Raw genomic sequence first — 11122 nt, 5'->3', positions numbered from 1 at the left:
GCCGAGCGTACATTATACAAAGGTAAGTATTATTATACAGCCATCAATATGCCTAGCGTAAAGCAGAATTAAAGTATCGTGTTCCTACCTGAATTCTATATGTAGATGGCAGTGAGGTGGTTGAGGGTGAACCTACTCTTTAAAGGGCCTCAAAATCAAACACCTTGCAATATATTTATCTTCTGGATTCTTCTCTGTTCCAGCATTGCTGCTGCCCGGCTGTTTACTGACCCGTCAGCCATACTGACGAAATAGCCCCTGACATGGGGTGGCCACTAGCAGCCCACAGTGGTGATATTTCTATGGATGACGAAGTCTAAGGTATGGAGGACACATCAGTACACTGACTGGCGGGCAATAGTGATGCTGGACCAGAGAAGAATCCCTACAGTAAGTATATTAAAAAGTTTTAATAAAAGACCATTTTTCTTATGTCCTTGTTGGAGAAAAATCGGAGACATGACTAGTTCATTAAAACAGTCATAATTCTGGCATACCTGCAGTCGCCACTACTGGGGGCATGGTTGTTTATTGCATACCGCCTTATTAAGGGAGGTAAAGGGCGGCCAAAAATAAAATGAAATAGAAAAAACAAAAAAAAATTTAATGCAAATACCTTTTTGACATTTCATTTTTCACCCATGTGTGCAGATTTCATGCCAAAATTAAAAAATAAAATGAAATACTCTAATATGAAATTCAATTTTAAATCCAGGCATAGGTAATGTGTGACAAAAATAAAATTAAAATAAAAAAAAAGCCTTTCCTCATTTAATTTTTGTCATTTAATTTTCATCACCCTTAGGCCTCATGCACACAACAGTTGTTTTTTGTGTCTGCAAGTTCGGCGTCCGCCCCAAAAAAACGGATGCGGCATCCGTTTTTTTTGGAGGATCCGTTTTTTTCCACAGATCCCTTGTAATAAATGCCTATCCTTGTCCGCAAATCTGAAAAAAGTAGGACGTGCACTATTTTTTTTTGCTGAAGGGAAACACTGACAACGGACGGGGAACACAAACGGATGAACTATCAGCATTTTTTTGCTGACCCATTGAAATGAATGGGACCCCATCCTATCTGCAAAAAAAAAAAAAACGGAACGGAGGCCGAGAAAAACAACTCGTGCATGAGGCCTTAGTGTTCTTTTATGTTCAAACGCTATAAGTTATATAGCTACTCCTCTTTTATGCTTTTGTTTTTAGAAACTAAATGGTGCACGCGTTTCACAAATATGGAGCATGTAACAGAAATCTCAATGCAAATGTGCACATCAACTAATAAAGTGAAGTGACCAGAGGGCGAGGACACGTCTTTGAGGACATATGGACATTATAAAGGCAACTCCTTTTTTAACCACAGCAGAAAGACTACTGGGGTCATTTATCAAACTGGTGTAAAGTAGAACTGGCTTAGTTGCCTATAGCAACCAATCAGATTCTACCTTTCATTTTGGACAGTTCCTTTGAAAAATGAAAGGTGGAATCTGATTGGTTGCTATGGGCAACTAAGCCAGTTCTACTGTACACCAATTTGATAAATGACCCCATACGTATTCACCCATTTCTTTGAATAGGCTCCATGCAATACCACACTTCTCCTTTAGTGGCCGCTGCAGGTAAACTGTGCAGCTTCTACCGCTAGTAAGAGTTGATCGCAAAAGGTTTTAAGGGGAAATTCATCATCCCCCTACGCATCTTCCTGGCTTGAAAACGTTTTTGCACTTTTTCATTGCTACTGTGACTTTTTAAGTTGCAACTGGCATTTTACGCTGCCCTCTCCAAGTTTACAAAAAGGGGGCGAGGCAGGGGCGTGGACGGGGCCATCAGCCCACCAGATTCATCATCACCGGAATCTAAGGCCACTCCGAACTGCTGTAGATTTCATTCTGGTGCACAGACTGACGGAGGAAGCATGCAATTCATGGGGAAGCCTGCTCAATAACACCCATATATACTGTACATTGAAAGACAATTCTTCGACTCGTGTATTATGCTCATGCGATTGCCTAATACGGGGCAGGGCTGCCCAGGGGCTCTGTGCAATGCACCATTAACATTAATAATAATTGTACGCAGGATAATTATATACTTAGGGCTCATTCAGACGGCCGTATGCTGTCCGCAAAAATACTAAATGCTATCCGTTTTTTTGCGGATCCGCGAAAAACGGATAGCATTCAGTATTTTTGTGGACCCATAGACTTCAATGGGGCCATGTTCAGATTTTCACGGACAAGTATAGGACATGTTTCATTTGTTTTGCGGAACTGTGGAATAGAAAAGGGCCCCATAGAAGTGAATGGGTCAGCATCTAATCCGCAAAAAAAGGATCCGCATTTTTGCGGATAGCATACGGCCGTCTGAATGAGCCCTAAGTATTATAGCTAGATTTTATGAAGAGTCTGAAAACTGTGAATTGGGCAAAGAAATAGTTAAAGGGAAGCTTTGCTTCTGCAGAGCCTCAAAAGATGTAACTGTCTGCAGTTGTGATGAGCTGCGTGCCGATAATCTGCATGGAGAGACGTCTGCACAGAGCTCTATTATACTGCAGCCGTTCTCCTCCCCTTCCTTTGCTACAGAAAGTCCCAAACTGACCACCCAGGTAGGTTAGACTTGAGTGCCACCTGTCACCAGTGCCATAGTCTAGCGTAGGCGTGCCCTTTATCATAGGCTGGCTCAGGCCATGGAGAGGAACGCAGCCAATAACCTTCCTCTGTCCCTTGGGTCCCAGGATATTTTTGCTGTCAGGATGTGAGATTGGGAAACAGCTCAAATTGTTGAACACCGTTTGTGTGGATTAAATTGAATGTTCTGGGCTGACGTTCTGCTGTTTGGCCACAAGATGCCGCCGTTTTCTAGGCACAGCTGACTGACTGCATATACATATTTCCATATTCAGGAGAGGTGGGGTTGCCAGGCTGAAGGAGAAAGAGGAAGTCGCCATATTGGAAGGACACAGAGACACAGAGAGGAGTGAATCCATTCACATCCAAGCGTGGGATCAACATTTTGCGACCACAGCTACAGTCAAGTTAAGCTGATTGCTGTTCAGGACCCAGATTCTGCCCAGTGGGCAGAGGACTTCTGCCAGGAGTGCTGATGAGAGATGAGGAACAAGCTACCTGCTCTGCGGTACCGCATGTTTGTTGAATAGACTCCTTGTGCGGTTCGGAGTCATCAGCGGAGACAGAGCAGACCCGGGTCGGTAAGATCGCGCACGCACCTCATCGCAATATTGGCGCTTAGAGACTAGACCAGGCCTGTAGTTAGCTAGTTAGGGTCTCTGTTTCGTGTGTCAGGCCAAAAAGTGCTTCTGCTGTTCACAAAAGGACTCCATAATAAAAAGAGACATTGCACAGTTGAGAGCTGATAGACGTCTCACCGGCTCAATCCAGCTCAGCGTTTTGCGCAGGAGTAATGCGCAGGCACGTGCCATAGGACCAGTTACAGGAGGGGGAATATTGTAGTTTATTATAAGATTGTGAACTTTTGTGTTGCACCGCAGGCCAGCCCGTATCATACACCCACATAATCGTTTGTGTCATGTCTAGGGTTATAACAGTCACGGTGTGGCCATTTTAGTTGTGCCTGCCAGAAGGCAAACTAGTGCAATTCTTTCTGGCATCTATTGCAGGGCGCCGTGCTGTGCAGCACAAGGGTCTCGGCCTGCGGGTTGAGTGTATGTAAATCCATTTTATGTTCCCAGAGGTTGGGGTTTGCGTTCAGTGTCATATTGCAGTAAAAAGCCTGTTTTGCAAAATCTGGTGTCAGAGTTGCTTTTCTCGTTCGTGACTTTGCTGTATCCTGGGGAGCCCACCCCGGTACACGGCTTACAAGGACAAAAATGCTACGGTGCAAATCTCTAATTTCGAGACGTGGTCCCCCTCGTCCCCGTGTCCATGCGCTCTGTCTGGTATTGCAGCTCAGCTTCCATACAGTGGAAGGGTCTGAGCTGCAGTACCACACACAGCCCATAGACTGGAGTGGCGTTGTTTTTGGATCGTTTACATCTACCGTAGCACATGGCATTGCTGTGGCAGTCATAACGGGCGCAAAAGCCAGGGTGCAATGGTAAGCAATAGAAGACACCCGATATTAAACTAGAAGTCCCTTTTAAAGAGCATCTGTCAGCAGGATTAACCCTATTAAACCATGCATAGTGCCTGCTAGGGTTGATCCTGCAGAGTAAACTGACACTTTTTAATGTATTTGTGTGGTGCCGTTTATTTATACACAAATTAGCATATTTATTGGATAGTGGAAACCATGGCGTAGGTGCAAGATTACAGGGCCCAGCATCTCTGTCAACCAAGTGAAATGGGGGAGTGTCAGGAGGTATAGGGCGGTGACGATTTCGTGCTCCGAAGGGCTCGGGCACACCCCTTGGTGCACCAATTAGCTAATTTGCATCTAAATAAAACGGCTACATTTTAGTAAATACATAAAAAGGTATCATTTCACTCAGCAGCATCTACCCTACCATTCAGTATGCCTGGTTTAATAGGGTTGATCCTGCTGACCGATGCTCTTTAAAAATGGTATTGGATTTTTAAGGGGTGAAAAATCTTTGCCATGTTGTATCAATCATCGGTATCCTTCTTTATAAGACTCCAGCTGTTAATTAGTTGTTGTTTTTTTGGTCTTCAGGCTGTGAATATTCTCCGATGGATCACTTCCAGGCGCCGACGAATATTATAATTGCTGATTCCCAAGAAGATGAGCAGGAGCCACCAGCAGAGGTTCTTAATTATGTATTGCTGATTTCCAGGAGGAACTTAAAGGGGTATTCTCCCCCATCCACAGGATAGGGGAGAACTATTAGATCGGTTCCACTGAGCACAAGAATGGGGGCCCGTACCCCATGGAGCCCCAGAAATGAACGGAGTGGCTGGTCCAGCATGCGCATGGCGTCTGGAGAACACTGACTGATCACTTGCTGTCTAACATGCCCTCCCCTTGACAGCAGCCATCGTCACCAGATAATCAGTGTTATTCACGTCACCCGTCAGCAGTGATCGGTGTAGTTAATTGTTAGGTGTGACACTGCGAGACTAAGGGATTTTTGTAAACTGTGACTAAAGCAGCTTCTGCTACAACTTTAGCCACAACAATGGTAATGGGAATAATACACAAGGTAATCTTTCTTGTGGAATCCGATCAGTGACGGTTCAACACGCCGCACCCCCGCGATCCGCTGTTCCCTGCATCCTCCGCCACTGGAAATAGCTCTGTGAATGGAACAGGAAGCACAGCTCCGTTCAAAGTATAGTGGTCATGCCGAGTACTGCAGCTCACCTCTCTTTGAAGTGAATGGGAGCTGAGCTGCAGTAACCCAGCACGGCCACTGCAGTTTGAACGGAGCTGTGCTTCCTGTTCCATTCACAGAGCTAGTTCCACTGCCAGCGTCTGCAGGGAACAGCTGATCGGTGAGGGTTCGGAACGTCGGAGCCTCGGATATTAATAACCTATCCTGAGAATAGGTTATCAATATCAGGAGCCTGAAAACCCTTTTTAATGATCGTAGGGGTCTAACATATGGGATCTTCACCCGTCCAGAAAATGAAGGGGCTACAGCTCTGATTCAGTGCTGCAGCTCCTCCCTCGCTGTTTTTCCCTACACAGCAGCATCCCGACCGCCCCGCTGTGCATGGAACCATAGCCAAGCCACTGACTTGAATGGAGATGTTGCAGTACTATTGTATAGCGGGTGGCTTGGGCATCGCTGTATAGGAAAGGACTGCGAAGGGATTTAATTGCTTACGCAGGGCTGTGGCCCTTTTATTCTTGGGATCGACAGCAGTATCATAAATTGGACCCCCACCAATCATAAAGTGATGGCATATCCTAGCAATATACCATCACTTCACGAGATGGGCATACCTCTCTATCATACTAATAACTAGGCACTAACGATGCGTCTCCTGTATGTTTCCTCTAGATATACCTGAGTGTGTTATGGCAGTCCGGCCATCTCGCGGCTGCGTATTATAACTCTGCTGACTGCTCCATTCACTTTATGCCGGATACTCCAGAGACAGAACAGCTCCGTCTGCTTAATAGAGGTCGGTGGCACAGTGACGGGATCTTATTATTGACTACATGCCTATAGCCTTTTCTTCATTTACTCTTCCAGGACTTACATACTGATTGCTCAGCACAGGTCATCCATAGCAGAACAGTAGGGGTCCGACTCCCTGCACCCATGCCATTCAGCTGTTAGAAGGGGCTGCAGCACCAGGGTGAGCCTCTTCATAGTATACCAAGCATAGCGCCTTACATTGTATAGTGGCTGGGCTTGGTATTGCAGCTCAATCCAATTCACTTGAGGCCACGTGACCAGCGGATGTGACGTCTCGGGACGAGGAAGAGGCTTCAGCGCTCTGCAGCTCCTTCCCACAGCTGAATGGCGGGGGTGCTGGAAGTCGGCCCCTACTGGCATGATACTGATGACGTACCCTGAGGGTAGGTCATCAGTATATACGGTAAGTCCCAGAAAACCCCTTTCATTCATAAATATGTATAGGGAATATATTGGTGAGTGGCTTATATTACATCTTTACAGACATATTAGTCGGAGACCAATGTCAGAATAAACAGAGCACTGTAAAGAAATTATTTAGCTCAGGATTTTGGATCTACCTACAACATGGAAAAAAAAAACAACAAAAAAAAACCGTCTGCTTCTGTTCAGTTCTACACATTTCATCCTCTGAATTGTTTACATTTATTAAAAATCATATTTGGTTAAATTGTTGAAAATGTAACCAGTTGTATAAAAAATGTTCCCCCGACCCAGCCAGTAAATAATACAAGACTGTACCGTATACTGACCCAATTCATCGCCCGCCGGGGGAGGAAGAAATGGGTATTCATTCTTTTATTTTATTTTTTATAGCTATCGCAGTTTTTTTTTAAATAATCCCTTTTAAGGTCATGTTCATACAACGCAGACTGACTTGATTAATATGCAGAAAATTAAAATAATCTGCATTGTGTGCACTAAGGGTACTTTCACACTTGCGTTGTTTGATTCCGGCAGACAGTTCAGTTGCCTGATCAGAAAAACTGTATGCAAACGCATGTCATTTGCAGACTGATCAGGATCCTGATCAGTCTGACAAATGCATTACAATACCGGATCCTTTTTTCCGGTGTCATCCGGAAAAAACGGATCCGGTATGTATTATTTTTCAAATTTTTAAAGGTCTTACCGGAACACTTGATACCGGCATTCAGGCAAGTATTCCGGAATTTTGGCCGGAGAAAATACTGCAGCATGCTGCGGTATTTTCTCTGTCCAAATACCGTAAAAGTGACGGAACTGAAGACATCCTGATGCATACTGAACAGATTGCACTCCATTCAGAATGCATTGGGATAAAACTGATCAGTTTGTTTCCGGTATAGAGCCCCTGTAACGGAACTCAATACCAGAAAACTTTAACGCTAGTGTGAAAGTACCCTAAGGCCTAATTAGGGGCAGATTGAGAACTTAAAGTGGCCCTGAAAAAAAAAACGAAAAGCGTCCCCAAATTTTCAGAAGGCGGGCCAACACAAATAGGCAGGGCCAGCAGAAGTAGGCGAAGCCTACAATACCGCAACGTGCAGCAGAAAATACTGCCCTAGCAGAACCAAATATCACACTGCCACCAGTCAGGGGCATAAGTTACTGATGCTCCTAAATTAATCGATGCTGAGAGCATCGGATCATTAAGTACCCGGCCGGCAGCCACGAGGAGGGCTCGCCGGGAAATTTCCCTGTAGAGTGCAATATTTCTATATAATTAGACGCGCTTGTTTACGCATTGCTTCTAGTAATGGGTTGACTAATCTTCATTATCACAGTCTAATATCTTCTGCGTCTTCCTTTTCCTTCCCCAGTGATTTCTGATCTGCAGCCAAGATGCATCGTGACCAGTGCGAAGCAAGACCAGAATCTTACTGACTTCCTCCAGATGCTGAGTAATCTCAATCCCTTACCAAACTTGCTTCTTACCACATATTTTCTCATTCCTTTTATTTCTCAAAAACTTGCCTGACAGTACAATTTCTTCCCCAAAACAGCGCCCCCCCCCCCTTGTCCATTGGTTAAGTCTGGCCCTTAGCCACTTATACGGTGTTACTACCAGGCACTGCCTAAGGGATCCGCAATATACGGCCCCGGCCGTTTTTTCACCGCATTACGGATGCAGACCCATTCACTTGAATGGGTCCGCAATCCGGAAGGTGCGGTGCCGAACGGAGGCACGGAACCCCACGGAAGCACTACGGACTGCTTCCGTGGGGTTTCTCTCCGTGCCTCCGCACTGCAAAAAATAGAACATGTGCGACAGGCGCCTCCCCCTGGGGCCCTCTGTAACGTGACCAAGGTGTAGGAATGCCGAGTGGTATAGTGCGGTCTAAAATGAGCTTTTTGTGTGTCACGGTGCTCCTACCTGTATATGGCTGGAACCCAGGTGTTGGCTCCGAAGCAATAAGTAGGGGAAATAATTAAGGGAACTGAAAGAAAGTCAGTCCGGACAGGAGCGCAGCGGTGGGGGAGGACGTCCATGAAGGGGCTTGGCAGTGCAGGACTGGTGAGGAAAGGGTCAATTGTGAGTGGGGGCGGGAGCGGAGGTGAGGCGCTAGTTGCTAGGGCGGCGGGGGGCGTGGCCAGAGGCGAGACTGAGGAAGAAGGCGGAAGTAAGAGCAGTGTGGCCAGGAGACTGAATCGGACGGACTGCAGCATGTCGGCGCCTGTGATGACGGTGGAGGAGATGCTGGAGAGGCTGAGGAGAGAAGCGGAGGTGCGGGGGCCTGGCTGGCTGCAGGAGCAGGTTGGTGCGTTTATAGTTTCACCTGCTCCTGTGGCTACCCCTAATGTTCGGGCTGCCCGGCCGCGGCGGAGTATTCCACCGGCACGCCTAAGCCCTGAAGTCACCCCCCGGGCCCGGCGCCGAGTAGGGAGCCCCCCTGTGGACCCTCGGCGGCGGAGAGCGGCCGCTCAGCCTTCTGCGAGCCGCTCTCGCCACGGGAGGAATCCCGATACGCGGCGGGGCCCTGTGAGGAGTGGGACGCCCCTTCCCCCGCTCCCTGCGGCTGTGCAGCTGGATTCGGGACCAGGAACGGTGGACCGGCCCAGTCCCTCCTTCAGCGGGCGGTCCACTCGGCTGTGTGATGATGTCCGGGTTCCTCGGACTGCACTGGTGGAGGACGAATACCAGCGCAGGTCCAGAGAAGATTTGAGCAGTGTGGAAGAAGGTCCCCTTGCAGTGGTGGAGGCCGCGGTCTCATCCCGGTGTCCGGCCAGTGTGGTGCAGAGGGTCGTGCAAGTGGTCCAGGAGGAGCAGCCGTCGACGTCCAGGAGCTATGATGGTGCAGTGTCCGTGCGGCAGGAGTCAGGATCTACGGCAGCGGGAGTCACAGCGCCCGTGGTGCCTGGTGAGATTGCTTGGGGGTCCATGTTAGCGCAGGGTCTCTAGGTTGGTGGGGGGGGGACCATGGGGGATTTTAGTAAGGGTTTGGGGCTGTTGTTGGGGGGTTTGGCGGGATGGTTGTCAGGTATGGGAGCTGGCGGGGGGTCTCCGTTGCCTGGGTGGGGAGTGGTGACGGGGTCAGGGGCTGGTGCGCAAGGGGTTGCGGCGGGGTTGGGGCCGGTGTCGGTGGAGATGCAGGCTGGTGGAGAAGGGGAGGGGCAGAGGTTAGATGATAGGGCTCGCGGTGAGGTGTATGTGTGCTTTGAGGGGCCGCTGGGGGCTCATTTGAAGCAGGAGGTGAGGGAGAAGATCTGGAAGGGTGAGTACGTGGAGATATTCTCGCTGCTCCCATTAGAAAGGTTTAATCTGGATAGGGGTAAGAAGGATGAGGGAAAAAAGGAGGAGGAGGAGAAGCGGCGGCACCGTTTGATCCCACGTACCTTTGCTATTTGGCTTCAGGCGTTTGCCATATTAGCAAGTGTCATTGGAAAAGGTCTCCGGAATGTTGTTTGGCGCTTTTTTGCTACCAGGACGCTATTGGGGAGGCTTATAGGGTTTATGGTGGGGCGGGTTGGCTCAGGTATGATGAGCAGTTCCGGCAGCGTAAGGCGGTGAGGCCTGATATTCGGTGGGATCATAAGGATATTGGGTTGTGGTTGAGGGTGACGGCGCCTCCTAGAGCTGGGCAGTCCTTTCGGGGGGATTCCGGGGGATCATCCCCGGGGGCGTTGGCAGCGGCAAAAGGGTTGTGTTTCCTTTTCAATGAAGGAAATTGCAGATTTGGGGCCAAGTGCAAATTTAAGCACGAGTGCACGGGGTGTGGGGGAGCTCATGGAGCTAACCGTTGTTTCAAATGGGGAAGGAATAGGGGGGGTGATGGTTCTGGAAAAGGGACGGACGCCGGTGTGGGTGGAAGAGATGCAGGGGTTTCTAGATAGATACCCGGATCGGGTTGCGGCTGGTTTGTTGGGGGATGGTTTTAGGTTTGGTTTTCGGATTCCATCGGTTGTTACGGCGGGGCCTATGGTTCCTAAGAATCTTAGGTCTGCGCTTGTTCACGCGGAGGTAGTGACGGAGAAGTTGAGGAAGGAAGTGGAGTTGGGGCGGATGGCGGGTCCATTCAGGGAACCGCCGATTGGGGAGTTGAGGGTGTCTCCGCTGGGGGTGGTGCCGAAGAAAGAGCCGAACAAGTTTCGGCTCATTCATCACTTGTCTTACCCAAAAGGTGCGTCGGTCAATGATGGGATAGATCCTGAACTGTGTTCGGTGGTCTACACTTCATTTGATGCGGCTGTAAAATGGGTGAGGCGGTTGGGGCAGGGGGCGTTGATGGCTAAGGTTGATGTGGAGGCGGCGTTTCGCTTGCTTCCGGTGCACGTAGAGAGCATGGGTTTGTTGGGATGTTTTTGGGATGGGGAATATTTTGTGGATAGGTGCTTGCCGATGGGCTGCTCTCTTTCGTGTGCATATTTTGAGACCTTTAGCTCATTTCTGGAATGGGTAGTGGTGGAAGTTTCAGGTTGTTCATCCATTATCCATTATTTAGACGATTTTTTATGTTTAGGGCCGGCGAATTCACGGGTTTGTTCTTTGTTGCTGCATACAGTGCAGTCGGTTTTTGCGCACTTTGGGGTACCGTTGGCGCAGGAGAAGACGTTGGGTCCGGTG

The 11122-nt window shown here is 48.5% G+C and overlaps 1 protein-coding gene across 1 annotated transcript in view; it reads left to right on the top strand.

The window, feature by feature from the left end:
- The first annotated feature begins 240 nt into the window (after window positions 1–240).
- Window positions 241–11122, top strand: part of MSH5 (mutS homolog 5) — a 78417-nt gene continuing 67535 nt past the window's right edge. The window contains exons 1-4 of the mRNA XM_040405753.1: window positions 241–390; window positions 4647–4738; window positions 5938–6061; window positions 7881–7961. Of these exons, the coding sequence (XP_040261687.1) occupies window positions 4664–4738; window positions 5938–6061; window positions 7881–7961 (280 nt within the window). The 5' untranslated portion in view covers window positions 241–390; window positions 4647–4663. The remainder of the gene's footprint in view (window positions 391–4646; window positions 4739–5937; window positions 6062–7880; window positions 7962–11122) is intronic.

Source organism: Bufo bufo, chromosome 8 (genome assembly GCF_905171765.1).
Source record: "Bufo bufo chromosome 8, aBufBuf1.1, whole genome shotgun sequence".
In the NCBI taxonomy this organism is placed as follows: domain Eukaryota; kingdom Metazoa; phylum Chordata; class Amphibia; order Anura; family Bufonidae; genus Bufo; species Bufo bufo.
This window is presented reverse-complemented; position numbering and strand designations above follow the sequence as displayed.